Below are 20,195 nucleotides of genomic sequence, written 5' to 3' on the forward strand. Positions count from 1 at the left end.
AGTATCCGAGGAAAGGTCAGCTATCGTTTTTCCACGGTGCACGACCCTCCTATACTCCCTGGTTCCAGAAGGACTCAGCGGCAAGGTTTCTGTTAAACCAGGACGTGCATACAGTACCACCGAGGAGCGAGATAACAGTGGCAGCAAACACGCGAAGACTCGGGAGATAGGCGACCCTACCAAGGCGCCCGCCAAATTTGCCCCCAAGGTCGCCATTGTCTTAACAGCGTGCATGGCTTAAGGTTGAGTTGGAGAAGCACCACGGGCCAGGGAAGAAGGACAAAGGCGGTACTCAGATTAGGAGAGATACACCGCGGCTGGGAAGGCTTGCGAGATAAGGAGTTCGTCCCGTGATAAAGCTGCAGGAATGTTGTGGCAAGACACGTCACACTACTACTGTTCCCTTTAGCTAGGCCCCGCGATTAAGATTTTGGTGGAGGTTCCAAGAAGCCGCGGTGAGTTCATTTCTAGATTATCCGTACTATATTATCTGATGAAAGATCTTAAGATATATACACGCACAACGGATAACAAGTAGCCTTCCAAATGTTATCGATATTCAAGCGCCTAGTAGCCCACACCCAAATTGGGGGATCAGCCAAGAATACAAAGACGGCGAACAAAGCTTCCAACTCCCTCGTCTTCATGAGCCACATGGGGACACTAGGTGTGGCAAAATATAAATTCTTTTTTTTTCAGGCACTTCTAGCATCAAGGAAAATGCTATCCCCCTGCTCATAGAGCACAGTGTGTACGATATTGCATTAATCATGACGACTGCGACAGGCGCTTCAATGCTGAAGAGGTAGATATAGCAACAAAAAAAAGTGATCCCCTGGCACAGACACCTCTGAGACAGACGAAGCCCGTACATCCTTGGCCAAGTGTCTCTAAACCACAGGAGTTGACCTTCGAGTCGTGAAAGGTGCGGAGCTTTGGGCACTATTAGGGAGCCTACATGTAGCGCCTTGATTAGGCTGGGAGCATCTTAAAAAGGTTGCTTGAAACAGCCTAAAACGGCCGTCAAACATAGTGGGAAGTGATTTCCCGTCGCCATTTTGTGGCCCAACACCTGATATTGTATTGGCAGGGTAGTCAAGACTGGAGGACAGGACCCCAGAAGAGCACAAAGGGGAACCACAGCTGGGGGGGGGGGGGGGGGATGGACTTGGCAACATAGTATGAAGGACCCTGTTCCCAGAAGAAAAAAAAAAGGAAAATTTGAATGCAGGGCTGAAGGCCGGGGGACCTCTCTAAACACCCTCACCTCCATCTTCCCTACCTGCTTTTGTTAGGAGGGGTGAGGCAAATTTGGAGGAAAGGACTGCTGCAAGTAGGGGACAGCTCACTGGGCTACTGTAGTTGGGACCAAAATGGCGCGGTTTTCACGAAAACCCCAGAAATGGCCACACTGAAATTTAGCTGGCGTCGGCAAGGGGTACCTCAAAGGATGGCTCCATCCTAAGCAAGGCGGTACATCTAGGCTCCCTATAGACAACCACTCGTCGCCAGAGCAAGACAGTACGCGTTGTAAGTGAACAGGAGTATAGACGCATGCACAACGCCGCGTTTTGTCTTATCCTGTAAGCGTGCAGATGAAACCAGGGAGTAGGCACGTTTTTGTGTGGCAGACTGATCAAAATCACATCCGAAACGAGCACAGAATGCGCGCGCCGGAGGCGCACAGATAATTCCACAAAGATGTAATTCTTGGAGTTCCTGTCGGTATACCTTTGTGCACCGCCATTCAAAGTTCCGCTGTGTGAGGACGCATGCGTGTTTCGGAAGATATACAATCTCGCTGAAATCTACAAGCAGCCGCTATGAGAAACGAGCCGTAAGCGCCGTGTATTACGGCTTGAAGAGGTCACATAGTATAAGAGGTATAATAGTATAAGAACCATTACAAGCTGAACATGCAATATACGAATGTTTGACGTTAAAAGCGAGTGGCACACTCGAGTTTCCTGCTGTAGCATTTGATCTTGGTGTAAAAAACCACCGAACAGTGCGATGTGCGTACGTAATGTGTAATATACAAATACATATTCATTTATAGAGCGAAAGCTGGAGGACTCGTGCTAATCTAATGGTGAATTCTAATCGCAGGCCCGGATCGGTCTGCACGCTCTGTGACAGAGCGCCTGAATCCGGCGCAGAGCGCGCGACCTGAAATTGCGATTGGAGTACACTTGCTCTGGCCAGAGCATGCAGGCCAGAGCATGTAGGGCGCCGCTATCGCCGCTGAATAAGAACGTCACGCAAACTTCCGGTCGGATCCGCCGATTTCGGCGGAGCAGTCCCGACTGCTCCACGGAGCAATCTCGGCTCGGCCACCGCTCCCTGTCTTCGATTGGAAGACTCGATCCGTGCCTCAGATCTGCGTTTGGAATACAGTTGCTCCGAAATGAGCAGGAAACGTTGCTCCAGAAGTGCTTCAACTCTGCGATTGGAAGTCACCATAAGTGCGGCTTCGTGCGCGATGTAGCTGTTCAATTCGAAGTGGATCAACATTACAGAAATATGCTTGCACTGCATCAAGGCAGCAAGCGCACGAATAACACACAGACGCGTTTGATATGGCGTGTAACACGCCGGCACGACCACGCTGCGGTTCGCACCAAATGTGACGGGCGCCGTTTTGGCGTGCAGCTTCAACTGTGCACAGGTCAGAACAGATAGCGACAGGCCGATTAGATACGCGCGGGCCCTTTCTTCATGCTACACGTATACGCCAAAATCCTGGCTGCAAAATGGGGCGTGAGTGCAAGCGCCCGTATTGGAAAGCCTGCATGCACTCAAGCCGTGAAACACGGCGCCAATAACCGGGAGTTTTCAGGCCACGGGGCTTGAACAAGTATTTAAAGTCACCTGGGACTAGGCCTAGCGAGCTTGCAGGCCTCGTGAAAAGCGACCGTATACTACACCTAAATGGCCAAGTTACCTGGGATACGAGAACTTATTTTCAGTTGAAAGAGAGAGCCAGGTTCCTGCAGCCGCGTGTCGCACATGACCTCGCACCATGGCACGATTTAGGATAATCTGTCATAGGATCACAATCAAATGCGACAAGACCCTACCTTAAGTAGGGCAGGGAGAAAAAAATGGGCCACAAGCACTCTGAAAAGAATCTCCCCCTTTAGTTCACTTAGCCCATTTAAGCCAGTAATCCATAATCCTCTTGCATCTGCCAACCACCTTCGGTGACACACAGTTCACCGCGACGTCACGAAAACCGGCTGACGCCATTGACTGAGGGTGTCTCCTTTGAACAGGGCATTTGCCGCTGTCTCCTTGAGTTGTGCCCGGCTGCCTGCAGGCCTTCTTGGTCCGCGACTAAGCGAGCCCAGCTGCTAGCTTGTATGAGTAGCCAGCGTTCCTGCTGTCCACACCTTCCGGACTGTCAGTTTAATAGCAGCCTAATGTTAAAAGCTACGAAGTGGCGGCTGTTTAGGTATTTCGGTTTTCCATAAGCTTAACCAGAACTTTCAGCACAGTGAGAGGATTTTGGATTTTAAGGATGGGTCTTGCATGTATGACCAGGCCAGGTATCTTTACAGGGGCGGGGGTTGGGGACTGTTTTTTCTTGTTTTTTTTTTTTGTAGTAGTGGAAAGTACAAGTGGAAGCTAGCAGACAAAGTTGCGCGTGCTTCGAAGGTCATACATGCAGTTTGGCCGCACAAGGACAGCGATTTTGGCAAAGACGGTGCCAAACGTTCGACCATGGCGACGTAAACATGCAACAGGTAAAGTATACGCAAGGCGTGCACTAGCTGAGGCCACTGTCCTGTCCATGCAGACGAAGCATCAGCGACGTTCAGTCTACCGCTCAGTTCCGACCGTTCAGCCTCTAAGCAGGCCACCCAAACGGTGGCGCCAGTGTGAAAGGAGAGGTGGAGGTATCCTCCTCCGCCACCACAACCCCACGCTTTCTCACAGATTTCTCTCAACATGCGCAGAACATGTTGCCGGGTTAGCTGGTTAGCGGCGGATCGAGTCAGGGGATTGAGTTGAGCAAGGTCAGCCCATCTCGACAACTGCGCGTTTACATGAACTCGGTTTTAGCGAGTCGAGACCGGTTCAACTGCAGCGACACCAAGCGCCGAGCAGGCAACGCGAGAGGACAGTGGCAGCCCACAAGATTGCGGCACGCCACCCCTGCTCGGAGGCGCGACGGGGCAAGGGAAAAACAGGTTCGCATTTATCCACTCCCCTCCCACTGACCCGACTCTTCGTCTCGATCCGTTTTACATGCTATCTGCCGTTGGGGCGGAGCGAGACGACCCACCCCCTGCAGCGGAGTTGACTGGACTCGCTCCCTCGACTCCCGGACCCGATTCTGCGGTGTTTATATGAACCCAGTAACCGGTTTTCAACTCAACTCCTCCACTCAACCGCGTCATGTAAACGCCGCTCATGTCTTGCTTTGTGTCCGCTTCTGTTTTTTTGTTTTTTAACGCGCTTACAGCAGATCACCCGTAGCGAGGCTGAACGGCTTAAAAGCGACGCGGCTTAGTAACACGAGGAGGCTGGCAGAGAACTGAGAAACAGCCGCTCACCGAGGGAACATGCCCCCACCAGCACGTCATGTGGCAGAGCCGCCTCCAACAAAAGCGGGAAATGCCTCGCTCGAAGCGTCTGGAACAAATCCCACAGCCGAAGGCTCGCGGGGGAGGACAGGGCAGTTTTGCAACATTTTCCGTACATCTGCTTAGTTCCTTTCGTAAGGTGCTGCCAGAAAGCAGCACGCCCGCCGCATTTCCTCCCGTCTCCCACGTAAGATGACTGGAGCAAATCACATGCCCGTGTGTTGTGCGATGTGTTGTGCACGATAAAGAGCCACAAATGGTAGAAATTAGCCCGTAGCCGCCTTCAACTACAGTTACTATTTGTCACTCTCTCTCTCTCCCTCACTTCACCTCTTGCTACACATTACGCACACGGCGCGGTTCGGGTGTCCAGAGTTGCAGCACCTTTCTTGTCTTCATATTTCGAATTATTATTAACGCGATAGCGTTAAAGGACCTGTTCTCCAGAAAATCCGGTGCCGGCGTTGTTGGCGTCGGCGTTGTGAGCAAAAAATCTCGAGCACGGTTCTGGCAGGTGGTCCCCAGGGAGACACCTAGGAGGCAGGCGGGCCACCTCGGTCACGTGAACTTGACGCACCATCACAACCTGCCCACCGGATAGTACGCAAACTGCCCACCGTGGCAGGCGGCAGTTAAACTGATGACTGGGTGGCACAAGCCCCGCGCTGGAAGCACCTTCCATCGCAGGGCAGTGGCGCATCGCTTAACAACTGCCACACTGCGCCAGGAAGGGCATCGGGACTCCCAAGGATATAAGAATATAAATTAGAGAATGACCTTCTGCATATACGGGAATTGACCCATTACGCTATCGTGTCATGCCCTTAAGGCGGAGGTTAAATGCTCCGTCCAATTTTCGCGGTTAACTACGGTGGAAATAAACATTATTATTATTATTATTATTATTATTATTATTATTATTATTATTATTATTATTATTATTATTATTATTATTATTATATCAACAGCGGCACGCGGAGCCGGAAAGCATAGGCAGCGCATTCGATGTCGAATAGCGTTCTGCCGTACACAGCAGCGTCACAAGCTACAGGCTTGGTACACTTCGACGAGGATGCCTTTTCAAAATGTCAGACAGCGGGGAGAGTTGCAAACACGTCGCGGTGAAGCAGTGCAAAAGACGTCACCTTTCCAGATTGGAATCTCAGCTCTATTTGAGAAGCAACCATGAAAAAAAAAAACGATTATGTCGCAACTACGCATTACATATCGCGCTCAAGAAGCGCGCACTTTAGCTGACCTGTGCGCTCCGTTGGAGACGAAGAATTCCTGGTGGATTCCATAAAAAGGCGAGAGGTGCTTAACCGCAGATTTCCGTCTCTGGAGAATGTACAAAACGTAATAATGCTAAGCCCTGGGTTTTATCACAAAGGTGAAAGTCAAGAAAGGGAAATAGAGAGGCAGAGAGAGAGAGATAGATAGAAAAGAGCGCAGAACAGACGAGCTCAATTGCGTCTGTAGAACAGAAAAGCCGGCTTTTAGCGCGCTCAACGGCAGGTGTGAGCCGGAGAAAAACAACGCCAACTAAGGCAGCATTGCACATCAAGCCCCAATTTGTTCCTTCCACCTTTGATGTGTGCGGGCGCCGCGGGCGGTTTTGTTTACGACCATCTATTCTTTTCCGCGCCGCCATTTCCCTCTTTCCTATTGCCGAGGCAAGAAAAGTTGAAGGTATATAGGCGCGCGTGCACCTTTGTTCACGTAAGAGCATTACGTCGTAAACTGGAACGCAAGGGCCCTCCAGAGGCGGCGTGTTCTATAGAGAAACAAGGGAGTCGTGAGCAAGCGTGTTACAAGTAACTCTCGGCAGGTGCGAGCTCGCTGCGTCTCCGGCCTCAGTCGAAGACAGAAAGCCAAACATTAAAAAAAGCAAAAAAAAAAACAGACGGCAATAGGAGATTTTGCGCGTTGTGACCTCAGATGTAAACGGTGCACGCAGATGTGATATACGTAGCGCGAAAATTTTCCGCAGCAAAACGGTGTATAACGAAGCACCGGGAAAAACTGCACCATGCATGCCCCTCTTCTTCTCAAAGGCTGCAACATCAGGCGCGTACCTTGTGTACATCTTGCAGCAATACCCGGCCAAGTGGTTTGGCGGTTACAGCGTACACTACTGCTGCGTGTGCAGGTTGGATTCCTGGCCGCAGCGTATGCCCTTTAACGAAGGTGGACATTTATGAAAATTTATGCGCACAGGCTTCGTTTCCCACTTGATTCCCATTTCTTTCATCAAAACTCGTCGTTTTATTATTATTCCAAAAGACGCTGTGCTGCATCCCGTGTTCATTGTAACCGTGCCGTGATTGGAATATGTCACACGTAAAGCCGCGTAGCCACGAGCATCAGAATGCCGGAATAACTGTGTAGTGTCCCGAAAGCCGGACGAGTAAAAAACAAGAAACGTCAATTCTTCAAAAATGTTGCATAACACCGCCAAATACCCTGCAGCGGAAGTTACTTGATCACAGAGAGGTACATGCTGAAATTATTCGGCTCACTAATATGGCAACTTCAACCTTTGCAATACTGCTGCAATCTCCGTAGCTATATTAAGCTGTGCCACTAGCATTTCATTTTGCGTGGTTTCAATGGACCAGCGTTTAAATGTTCTGCAGACAGCATGAGCCCTAATTGTAGAAGTACATGAAACACCAGCTGCAATCGCCAATGCGCTCGCGCAAACCTTCTGCCGGAAGCCATACGAAAAAAAAAAAAAAAACATCTTCCACAAGCGCGAGCGGAGACCACCAGAAAGCAGTTTCCGCAAGCGCCGACAGATGGCGCCACTGCCGCGCAACGCGCTCGCTCCGGAGCGCTGGTAAACGACGGGCCAGCCCGCGGGCTTACAACGCACACCAGAATGTATTACTATAGACAAGCAATGGCGGCAACTACTCGAAAACTCTGGCAACTAGCTTCCAATGCTAAAAGGCGCAGGCGAAAAGACACGGCGCATACAAGTCAACGTTGCACACGTGCCGCTTTCAAGGCTATCGCACTAATTCATCAACCAGGTTTGCAACGTGCCGATGGCGGTTGCCCGCTGCGCGTGCGTCGTCTCGCTTCACTTTGTTGAAATCGTCTAGTCTACCACGAGCAAGGCAAAGGTCAGGGAAATGTGTTACGCTTTGTTTCTAAGACCAGAGCTCGGCATCTCTCAACTTGGGTGAATTTGGCGGTAGTCGTGTACTTACAGCCAGGGCGAAAAATTAACTAGCCCATGGCAGTTTGAGGCCGCATACAAACAGTATACTTACCGATCTTGAGGCCAAAGGTCGGTCTGTGAAAGGTTACGCGCGCTACAATCCGTCACGAAATGTATTTCATGTGCGCTCGGCCTCACAAAGACACGATTTCTGCAGCCCCAATGCAAATGAGCTAAGGACGCTGGTTTGTGAAACTCCGATGCACAAGCGAATGGTTGACATGTTGACGCGCATATATATGATCGATCAGTAGTTAAATTCAGCTCCTCATAGAGCTTAAGTTTGGAAATTTGAAAGTTAGAAGATCCCCAGGTGGTCGAAATTATTCCGGAGCCCTCCACTACGGCACCTCCCTCTTTCTTCTTTCGCTCCCTCCTTTATCCCTTCCCTTACGGCGCGGTTCAGGTGTCCAACGATAAATAAGAGATACTGCGCCATTTCCTTTCCCCCAAAAACCAATTATTATTATTATTATTATTATTATTATTATTATTATTATTATTATTATTATTATTATTATTATTATTATTAAACTGCAAAGGAGTTGCGTCGATCGGTTGCTTTTACGCCATGTATCCTCTGTGAGCTCGAGAAGCAAGTCAGCCATATTGAGCACCGGTTCAGAACGCAACCACAGTCATGTGCGATCCCGAGTCTTAATAGAATTTCGTGATAATTCCCTTGTACAAGCGAATAGACAAAGACCACTTTTTCGCTAGCAGTCACCGTTTTGTCAAGACTGCACACAGACTGACACAGATGATGCACACCCCGTCGACTGGCTATGTGACCTCTCGCGAGAAAGACGCGGTTCGTTTCGTGCCTTTATTAAGCCGCAACTAACAGTTGATTCCGACTCCCCGTGTGCATCGTGGCCAAATCTGTATATCCTTGACGTAGTTACGGTGATAGATATGGCGCCTTCATCACGCCCATGTGGCGAAGTAAGCATATATGGACGCGCGCTCAGATAACTGCTTTGAAGAACCTCATAACTTAACTGGAAGGAGGGGGGTATTGTACATGCCTGACAGCTATTTTTTTGCAATGGTTCTTTTCGCAGCTCATGCTTTTGCTGTTGTGCGACCGTTAACTGCAGTATATGACGTCACCCAGTCGTCGTAAGGCAGGGCTGACCAGTTGTGAAGAGGCAGAAAATCAGATTGGGCAAAGAATCTGCAAAATGTGACCCCTGCTGTATATACACCGAGGAATACATAGTGCCGAACGTGGTCGACTACACTGGGCCTAGCTTTTATCATCGCGCATCTGTCGTCTCATCAGAGAAAATTACCCAAGAGTTGCTTCGAAGACAGACCCGCATGCTTCACGGGTGGAAGCTTTGAGGCGTGCAGCGATCCCAATACCCTTTATATTGTCGGATGTATCGGTACAACGACTGCGTTTAACCCAGCGTTACAAGCAGTCTATGCATAGTACATTCGACTGTGCTTACACACTGTTAACGACTTTTGTAAACGGCGCCGTTTCTTCTGCTCTTCCATGCCACCATATTCCTTGGTCTACTGCTTGCCAGACAAGGAGAGAGGTTTGAGACGGTTCTTTGAAGCACACATAATTTAACAACAGAGGGGAAGAAAGCCTTAATCCATTGACCAACGTTTCGACAAGATGACTTCGTCTCAGTCTGGCCCATACGTAGGGACGTGTCCTTGCAGAAACATAGGTCAGCAGACAGGCTTTCCCCCTTCCCTGTTGCAACCCAAAACGACACTGGCGGAAAGTCATTGTCCTCAATACAGACCTGCACGGTCTTATCGAATGTGCACGTGGACAGTCACGTGCTGACCCAATTAGCGCCTGTCCATCGACGTGACTGGTGATAGTTTCATCGTGGAATAGACTACTAAACGACTGCGGATTGAAAACCAATACGACTAGGTCCTCACGAAGGTTCGTGTCGTGAGGTTATCGCCCTGCCCCTTTTAGTTTGCCAAGTACAGCAGTTGCAATACTCCCCTGCCACCTTGGTAAGAACTCTTGTAAAACTGTTGTGTACATTAACTGTTTCCTAGTACGGGGCCCATGTGAATTTCCTCCCGTGGTGGAAGCCACTGAAGCGCTAGAACAGATGCAGAGAAGACAGCTATAGTTGAAACTTCGGAAGCTGCGAGTCATTGCTAATGAGGAGAAATAACACTTACTGAACGTTTACGCTAAGCCCCGAATGTGATTAAGCATAATTTAAAGCGTTAATTATGACACCCTAGGCTGTCTTCCATGATTTCTTCGAATTGGTACGTTTGTGTCTTGTGTAAATAGATGCTGATACTTTGCTGTATTTATGCAGGCAAATAGGATCACCCGGTGTGTTATCTGATCACGAAGATAAGGAGGACAAATAGGATAAAAGGCAAAGCGACGGGCAAAACACGTAGAACACAGGAAACGAATGAGAGGTCAGAATGCGACTCCGGTCAATGAATGAGAGAGCTAAGCAGGATTTTGTAGGCATAAATTAGGATAATAAACCAGAGGTTAAATGAAGAAATTGCCAGATAAAACAACAAGGTACACGAAGCTGACTACCACGCGCAGGCGCTTTATAATGCGTGGAATTAATTGCATGACCAGCTCAATTCCACATGATATTCCGACTAATCAGAGGTCGCTTTGATAGGACCAGGAGCTCAGAACAGAAGTTCAGCCTTCGTATTATCACCCCTATACACCTGGACGCTTCCTTAGGCCACAAAGGAGGTCGCGCAAGCGTCGGAACCAAGACAACGGCATCCTACTCTCAGGTGTGCGTACTTCTAAAGTTTATGTCAGCCCTTGTGAGCATGGTCATAACACAGCCAACAAGTCTTGAGGCGTTAGGCTATTTCTGCTATACCTGACGATGTTGCAATGTCACCGTTATTAGAGAGTGGCACAGTGCACACGGAAGCGCCGCAAAAAAAAAAAACCTAGGGGACAACTTGAAGCAAGGTACGTGACGAGAAACACATAGCCAAACAACGACATTGCGAAAATAAACTGTTTGCTACGGCAAGAAGCAAGCGACGGCCTCGTATGGTTCCCAATTCACCAGTTTACATTTGTTGTTACCCTGCTGTTGCTAACCGCGCACAGAGCGCGTGGTATGTGGAATGCGCATGCCGCAGAAAACTACTCCTTTTGAGCTGCCGTCAAAGGTCAGAAGCTACCCCACAGCGCAATTAAATTATATATACAAACATTTATTCAAACCGATAAGTGGTGTATATGACCGTACAGGTCAAGACATCAAGGATAAAACCAGCCCCAGCGCGGCCACGTGAGATCGAGACACCTGTCATAGCGATCAATGACACCTGCAACCGAGCACAGCAGAGACAGTATCCCGTGCAACAAACCAGTCATCAAGAAAATGCGACAAGTTTTTCTTCACGCCAGTTTAGAACAAGAAACGCGAATGGAAATTGTTGCCCTTTCTACGAAGAGCTGACAGATGCAGCTTGCCATGCGAAGAGTCCATAAGCTGACCGACGCCGCACTTGAACTTGATCGTAACTACAAAGACCCACGGCCTGCACACGTAGAACGTACGTATGTGCCACTAACTAAAACACTACCATTACCACCGGTTCGCGCCAACCCCAGCGTAAGCTGTCCTGAAACCGGTCTCGAATGTAGGCAAGATCATAAACTGCGCACCGCTGCTCGCCGAGAGCCCAGTTGTGATGACGCAGATCGAGAGGTCAAAAAACAAAGAGCGACGACGCTAGGCGGGGCGACAGGAGGGAGGTGGGGTGTGACGATTGAGAGCGCGCACTCACCTGTCCGAAGGAGCGACGCCGATCCACCTGTCACCCGCCGAGCGACAGGCGACGGTGTTTAGCGGCCTGCCGCTTCACCTCCAGCCATCGACGATCACAGGCCACATGGCGACTGTCTCGGCGCCGTCACCGCGCGCACGCCACACCGGCAACGCACAGCAAGCACGAGGAACACCGCCGAGGAGGGGAAAACCGGCTCACGGGAAGCCCACGCGGAGTAAGCGCGCGCGAGCAGGAGGCAGCCCGGAGCGGAGAGAAGTAGCAGCGGTGGGTGGCGCTACCGCCGAGCCGAGCGCCGACCGACCGGAGCGGGCCCGCGCGTGGAAACGGTCTGCGCCGGTGGCGTACCTCCCCTCGCAGGGCGCAGCGGCCACCTGACTGGCGCGCTTCCTCCTCGCTCTCAGGCCACGACGAGCGCGCTCCCTCCCTCCTCGCGCGCCCCGATCCGACCGATCCCCTACCACGTTCCTTTCCCACCGACGCGCCATCAAAACTCCGGCGCTCCTATTCCCTCGCCCTTGCCGCCGCTTCTTCCTTGTCGCTCTCTCCGGCGGCTCTTCCCCCACCACCGCGTCTTTTTCGGCCACCGCGGCCGTACTTCGCGAGCACGGTAACAGAGGGACAGGCGGAGGGAGGGTGCGCTGCCCCCTCTGCCACCCTCCCTTCCTTTTTGCCTCCTGCACTGTGCAGATCTGTGTGCCCTCCTGTGCGTAGCTGGCTTCGGAGCACTGCGCGCGGTGGCTCCCCCCCCCCTCTTTCTTTCTCCTCTACTCCCTCTCTCTTCTCGCGACACTTCATGGGCCGCCCAAAAGGGAGCAAGTTTTTCGCTCTCGGACCCGTGAGAAGCGCGCGGGACCTCTTGCTCGGCGGCGGCAAAAAGAGGGCAAGTTGTTGCCGCTGGCGGCCGGCGGCGGTTGCGCAGTTGACAGCGTGGCTCGTTTCGGGTTGCGCTGCAGTTCCGCCTCCTCCTCCGAATCGCCTGCATCTCGCGTGTTGTCTCGCTTGCTGCTTCCGTCTAAGGTACGAAGACAGCTTTGCTCCGCACATCTCCACCACCGCGAACAGCTGCAAAACTGTAATGTCCTGTGATTCCGGTAAGCGGAGCCACTCAAAGAGAAGTGCGCAGAAGTGCGAGGTTTTTAAGGCTTACGTTCAGTCCAGTACAACTAGGCCTATGCAAATATTCGAAAATTTGCATATACGAATCGTATAACTGTCCACTTAATTTCGCAATGGAAAGTTCAGTGTAATATTAATTTCGAATATTCGAATTAACAGGCATATGAATATTCGAAACAAACCGAATATCCACTATTCGCGTATATTTCACAAATATTGTTATTGTTGGCGAATGACGCTTTGCTGAGTTTATCGACGGCGACACAGCAACATGGCGCGGTCCATTCACCATCCTGCCTCGAGTATCAATCGCAAGTGTGCTGTATTCTGCAATACCACGCTTACTGCAGTCATGGAGGGGGGGGGGGGGGGGGGGGGGGATTATGTTTGCGCTGAGGCGCCTCTGAAGCAGAGAAGCGAGCTGGGTACGTGTAGCCTGATAATGCAAAGAGAGTATTCAGGACACTGCTGTGGGCGCTGCAGAGCATTATAGGGCAACTCCGGGCGTTTTTTGAACACATTAAATTCATAATCATATAAAAAAATTTTTACAGTCCCCTCTATCCCGCCACGGTAGATCAGTGGTTAGAGCACTCGACTACCGAGCCGGAGTACCCGGGTTCGAACCCGACCGCGGAGGCCGCGTTTACGCAAAACGCCGCGAAACGCAAAAGGCGCCCGTGTGTTGTGCGACCTCAGTGCACATTAAATATCCCCACGTGGGCAAAATTATTCCAGAGCCCTCCACTGCGGCACATCTTTGTCTCTTTCTTCTTTCACTCCCACTTTCCTCAATAACCACTAGTTAGATTCGCCTCTCTCCGGTACAAAAAAAACTGTTTTTCAAAGAACCGAGCGGAAGTATTTTAAAACAGCAGAAAACGTGGAACCGAAACTGGGTTTCTGCCACACTATGAGGTCAAGACATACTCACCTAGGACGTAACAACGTCATTGGTCATTGGCTAAACTGACGACTGTAAGCGACAGCTAGGGTCATTATCTGGCTGACGTGATGAATAACAAGCGCGAAATTTTATCCTTCAGCAAACGCAGAGCGAATATCAACGAGCGCGCCAAACTGTGACGTCACGCACGCAAGGTTGCCCGTAGAAATCGCCCTGTTTAAGGCCACGAAAAGGGAAATTTAAAAATTCATTTCCACTGCATCAAGAAGTCGTCCGGCTGAGAAATTAGGCACAAATGGCCAGAAAACAGCGGAGAACGTGAGATAAATCATTCTGCACTGTATCAGGGCCTTTAACGATAAGCGCAAGATGGTTATTGTGTTCTCCTAAAAACGTATCATGTGTTTAGGCTTACTGGCTCATTCTTAACAAGATATTCAATGTTCCATTGAACCATACCTATTCGTACTCGAAAAATCTGGTACGCGGACATCTCAAATTAAACCTTTTGATGAGAGCAGCCAGGATATATGGTGTCATCTTAGCTACAGGATTACCTATCATATTTTGCCCCTGAGAGAGCTATACATGACCGCTTGACAATTATCCAGCCAGCCTAATGTTCAGGAGACCAGACCCGGCATGTGGCACGAATATGTGGCACGGGAAAGCTTGCAACTTACAAATGTACTGCTCAAGCCACCGTGGTGGCTCAGTGGTTATGGCGCTCGGCTGCTGACCCGAAAGACGTAGGCTCAACGTGCACTGACATCGCACGGTACACATGCCTTAAGAATTCCGCTACATCGAAATTCGACCGCCAAGGTGGAATTTCGATGCAATGTACAGCTCAATAGCGACCCTAGGTCCCCAAGTTTACTCACAGAAGATAAGGCAGAGCTGTGAAACAACGTGATACCCCCAGGACGCGCAACACTGGCACTAGATATCCAAAAGCCTGCGATAAAATGTAGGCCATGAAACTTTGTTTCAGGGTATCTAGAAGTGAATCTAATCTCAGAGAAACTCCCTGCGTCTCCGCAACAATGAATCCTTCATCTTTCAAATAAATATTAGAGGCCAATACTGGTTCTAACAAAGGAGCTATCAAGTAATCAGAAAATAAATAAATTAGAGGACCTGAGAACGTGCAGAAGCTTATCAAGACGACCAAAGTTACTTTTGCGACACCCTTCGCCACGGTTTTGCTATCGACGCATGCACTCTTCGTGTGAACGAAATCAGTCGGCCAGAAACAAATCACAGCGACTGCACAAAACAAACCTAAATACTTCCTAGATTGTTACTCCAAAGGATATAATGCTCATAAATATTTTTGTTACACTTACTTGTTTTATAAAGACATGAATATTGCCAGGTCGCTGTTATGCTTTCTCGTTAGAGGAAAAATGCGGGCCAAATGCAGGATAAAAAGGGCGTAACCGAAACATGCAGTCTCGTTTTTTATTTTCTTAATGTCGCCTGACGACTCTCCTAACCTTCGATGCGCGCCGAGCCGCCGCTGAGGAAATGCCATCGAAATGCAGCCGGCCAGACAGGTACGCTGCGCGCTTTCCGCCTCCGCTACGAGATGGCGCTACCGGTAGCGGTCGAAGCTCTTTACGGCAGTCGGCGCAGTGGGCCAAGCGAGACGGTTTCACGTGCGCGCGTTCTCTTATTTAAGCCCATTTCGACGGATTGTGGCCTGCGCACTACTGCATCATAGTCCTTTCGCCTGCTTGAAATCTTGTCATGCGTGGCTGCATGCAAGCTAAGTGCTGCTTATCAAGCACAGAACTCGGGCGGATAACGGTACGTTTCCAGCGTCGAATCAGAATCCAGCACAAAGTTTTCGTGAACACATAATCGCTGGTGCTTTTCGTGACGCTCGTATTGCGTGAACGAAGAACTATTTCGATGGTCCTAATACGACGCCTAGAAACAACAGCGAAATCAAATCGCTCAATACGGAGACCTTCGAACAAGGAAAGCAATACCACAGATCCACCGTAATTTTCGGCAGTTGCCATAGTGTTCCCACAGCAAACAAGTTTGTTACCTTCGTTACGGTGTTACGTGACGGAGAAACACTGCAGACAAGTAAGGGCTACGGGCAATGCCGTCCGTCTGGTGCCCCTGGAGTCCTCATTGAGTAGTTCCCTCAATTTTCTTCGCACGTCACATCAGCTATCTTATTAGCACCTCAAGGATGTGCTGTGTTCGACATAATAATGCGCCACTCCATCTTGACGCCGTGTAATGGTGCCCACATTCGACAATTAATGGAAGCTTCCACATGTTTCGACCACCCCCTCTCACACCGCAGTAGCCGGTAACACGGCAGCGGACTGTCTTGCGCAAGAACCCCGGTCGTGGCTATCATCAGCGAAACTTTTAAAAGAGCAGAATTTCGCATAGCAACGGGCGGCACACCACTTCGCCTCGGCCGCCTCCGCATCTTACTTTCAAAACACGCTGTTTGCGAAGACAGAAATCCACTCTATTCTATCGGATCCGCCTACACGCCGGCATAGCTGCACAAGATCCATCATGCTGCGTCACCTATAGCTTGAGCTGTGCCGTTGTAGGAGATGTACAGCACTTTCTCCCTGTATGCGCATGTTCTGTGCAACTAGAGAGCGCAGTTAGCGTCGAGTTCTCTAAGGTCCACACCTACAAGATGCTCACGATAACAAGGCTACTTTAGAAAATTTTGAGGACACTTCCCTTCAATGGCAATGATGGAGATGTAATCATTAAGCTTACGAGACGTAGGCGAAGCAATTGCCGACACCATCAACGTGAAGCTAAAAACAGGCTACTCTTAGTAGCCACTACCACTACTACCGCCAGAGAAGGAGCAGCAGCAAGTTATAAGGAAAGGGTGCAGATTTTGAGGATGGACACCTCAACTGCGCCGTGTGGGATGGAATGAAGGGGTGAAAAGAGGGACAGCGGAACTGCAGGTCAGTGTGTGTGTAGGTCATGTGTATGTGTGTGTGTGTGTGTGGAAAGGGGGGGGGGGCGATGAGACCAACCCATCGCGCTGTTGCAATTGACCGCACGGCCACTGGGTTTGCATCGAATGAGAGAGAGATAGTGGTTTGCGCGGGAGGGGGCAGCAGACGGGAGTGAGCCGCCTGGCGTAAATGGAATACGCGGGAAGTGGATGCACGACAAAGAAGTCAGAGACAACGGGGGTTTTCTGGCCCGCGGAGGAAGCAAACACAGACGCCACAAATGTCAGAAGCGAGTGGAGAACAAAGGTGAGAGGATGAAAGGGTAAAGGGGATTGAGAATGCGCGATAGATAGAACCAATGAAAGAAAAAAGAACGGGGTGGATGTACGCCGACAAGCGGAAAGTAGGAAGAAACGAATTGCTGCACGCGCTGTAGACAAAGAGACAAAACGACAGCAACAAAGAGAGAGAGAGAGATAACCAACATGTGGTGAAAGAGTGAGGAAGAACGAAAAATTAAAGAAAACAACAAGGAAGCAGAGAAGGTTCATGAACGGCGAAGTGAGAGGGTGGGGGTGGAAAGGGAGGGGCGCGACGCAGGGACGGGGAAAGCCCCGCGCCGAAAGGACGAGACCGAACTGAACCGATGTCGTCAATTTCCTTTGTTTCTTTTCATCCATATTTATTCTCTCTTTCTCCCGACGATCGAGATGACACCCTCTGCGGCGCGGCGCATCCGTCCGTCCTGCGAGCCGGCGGACAGCGGCAGAGAAAGAGCAACTGTACAGAGAACTTCATCCCCCCCCCCCCCCTCCCTCTGATCCCAAAGCCCCGTCCATGAGTCAGCGTCGGAATGCCCCCTGCTAGCCCCGCACTCGCCCTCCCGCCAAATACACACAGCGCGAAGCGAAGAGTGAGAACCAGCGAGATAGATAGAGGGAGAGCGATTTCGGACTCTTGCTCGGGCGGACGCCGACATCTACACACCGTGGGTTCGGCCACCGTGTTTGCCTCTCTGCGACGGCGACAAAGGCCGAGCAGAAAGCCCAAATGCGACCAGCCTACACTCCGCTCCCGCGTCCCTGCGTCGCGACCGCTATCAGCGAATTAGTCAAGGGCAGGCAGCAACAAGCCGCGCCCGTCCGCTCATCCTCCTCCTGTCCAGGCCATTGGAGAGCGGGAGAGAAGACCTGAGGAAACGGGTCCTGGCTTCCCTGCTCGCGCCGTTATATGGCGGCGATTGACTATAAATATGGAACCCCCCTTTCCGCCATCCCCGGGATCAGTGGCGGCGATGGCGTCGCCGTACTGCTCTGCGCTCCTCGCTGACCAACAGCCGACCGATGGCTATCGGCGCACGAGCTACGTGGGCGCCGAAGTGCGAGCTCCCCGCGACCGCAGAGCCGTCTCTATGTATACGTGCCTCAGGAACGCGCACATCTGGTTCCGTTGCTGGCGCTCTTGCTGCGTGTGCGCATCCTCCGATTGATAGCAGTCGCGATAACGCGAAGGGTGCATACAGGACACCACATCAGCACAAATCGCCGGTGGGGGAGCGTTTCAGCACGCACTGACAACCCCCCTGTATACATACATAGCCATCCTAAAGTTTTACCGCTTTGTTTGGCGGCCGCTAAAGTAAAGGGTGTAAAGAAGAGCAAGGGTGACGGAAGGGGGGCGGGGGGAGGGAGGGGGGGGGGGAATTGCAGGCAAAGACGCGAGACACTGTGCCGGAGCTGGCTGGTCGAAAGCGGCGACAACCGATGGCCGCCGATATGCATGCTTGTTCGCACCGAGGGTCGTTTTCGGGTACACTCCAACGAACCACCACACACTTTACACGGGAGGGCGCCACTGTACAGTTCCGCGCGCCATTTCCGACATACCGGAGGCCGTGTCCTCCATATATCTGCGTTGGCGCGCACGACAAACAGGCGATATCCGTGCGCGCTTCGCGACAAGGCGCCGAAGTCGTGCGCAAGGAATTTGGAAGCACGTGCACATCGAACGAGGCTAGGCGGGGAAGCAAGGCCGCAGCATCGGCGATTAGGCGTGCAGGCAGGGCTGCAGCCTGATAACGGCTGCGGGAAACCGCGTTATATGTCCCAAGAGTTTGTGCGAGTGACACTCGGTTCACTTTGCCGTGATCAGCGAAAACAATCTTTCTGAAGGTCATAAGCCCTGGTTACACACACACACAAAAAAAAAATCTGACTGCTTATTTTGGTGTTTTCCTCTTCCAAGTTTACACGCTTATCACTTACCACACATGCCAGCGATGGTGAGACGAATATCAAAGCATCGCCAAAGCATGCGTGTACCGAGTGACTATCGGTGGTTACTGAAGATAATAGTAACAATAATAATGAAAGGAGACTAATATAAATATCTGGGATTTAACGTCTCCGGGCGATACATCGGCAATGAAGGACGCTGCAGTGGAGGGTTGTTGTTTAATTTAGACCTGCTGGGGTTATATAGCATGCGCTGAAGATCGCACAGCACATGGGCGTTTGTGAATTTCTCCTGCATGGAAATGTGACCGCCGCGGGTGGGATTTCATCCCTCGGCCTTGGGATTAGCAGCCGAAAGCCACTGCGCCACAGCAACGTCATAGATACTGCGGCACAAACAGCGAACGTTTTAGTCTAAACTAATGGCAATATATCAGCCACAGTTCTTTTACTACCTCAGCGCGGAAAACAGCCAAAAGATAGCAAAATAAACGTCACCTTGCATCCAATACAAGTCTAAACGCATTCGAAGTGACATTCGCTCACTGCCACAGAAAAGAATCGGTTTTTATCTGAGCAGAGCAGCTCTAATCGGCATGCTTAGGTTTATTCGCATTTCGAAACAACACAACCCGAACGTTGAAGAGAACAGCGTTACGTGATCCGTTGCACAGATAACACTCGTGAACACCATTATAACGCAGATCAGAGATAAACGAGGTAAATATGAAACCCCCGAGTGTCAGAAATAAGCGACTGCTTACCGCAAATCGTCATCGCAAGTCGTGCTCGAAGTTGACAAAGGCGAGCCTTATTCTTCGGTCGGTACGCACATTTACCAACGCTCCTCACGCGGACGCTAACTTACAGCAGACGCCAGCATGACTGCGCCGCATGCTTTGTGCGTGAACAACGCCGCTCGGCGAAGCAGGTAAGCGTCGACACTTGCTCTATGCGTAGGGCGAAGAAAATAACACCAAAAGGGAACAGATAAAGGCGGAACAAGTTGAAATGCCACCATCCATCGTTCCCTCGACACGATTGTATCACCGCCCGCTGACAGGTGTAGGCTCGGCTCGTTAGAAAATGCGCGAGGAATCGCTAAGCATTGTTATAGGGCCATGTATGTGAAAGACCCTTGGGGAGGGAAATGTCGCCGATGCCTACGAAGCCAGCAGCCCACGTATGATCGGCGCACCGAAGCGCCACCAGGAATCAAAACAACACAAAACAATTACAGAACAGAAAAAGATGTAAGCACCGCAAGAGACAAATGAGGTAATTAAAAAAACGCCACGCAGTCCCTAAAAACGCAGCCTGCCCTATTGCAAGAAAGCTTTCGGAAGCCTTCATTACGCTTTTTATTCTTGCATTTGA

At 50.7% G+C, this 20,195-nt stretch overlaps 1 protein-coding gene across 9 annotated transcripts in view; it reads right to left on the reverse strand.

Annotated features, from left to right (window-relative positions):
• zfh1 (Zn finger homeodomain 1) overlaps window positions 1-20,195 on the reverse strand; it is a 653,856-nt gene that overhangs the window by 23,404 nt on the left and 610,257 nt on the right. Inside the window, exon 1 of one of the 9 annotated variants that reach the window (XM_077669120.1) lies at window positions 19,583-19,718. The exons of 7 other annotated variants lie outside the window; for them this stretch is intronic. In XM_077669120.1, coding sequence (XP_077525246.1) covers window positions 19,583-19,595 — 13 coding nt within the window. In that variant the 5' untranslated portion in view covers window positions 19,596-19,718. Of the gene's footprint in view, window positions 1-19,582; window positions 19,719-20,195 lie in introns of those variants that run through there. One more of the 9 variants, XM_077669121.1, reaches the window with a different exon arrangement.

The sequence above is a fragment of the Amblyomma americanum genome, chromosome 6 (assembly GCF_052857255.1).
Source record: "Amblyomma americanum isolate KBUSLIRL-KWMA chromosome 6, ASM5285725v1, whole genome shotgun sequence".
In the NCBI taxonomy this organism is placed as follows: Eukaryota; Metazoa; Arthropoda; class Arachnida; order Ixodida; family Ixodidae; genus Amblyomma; species Amblyomma americanum.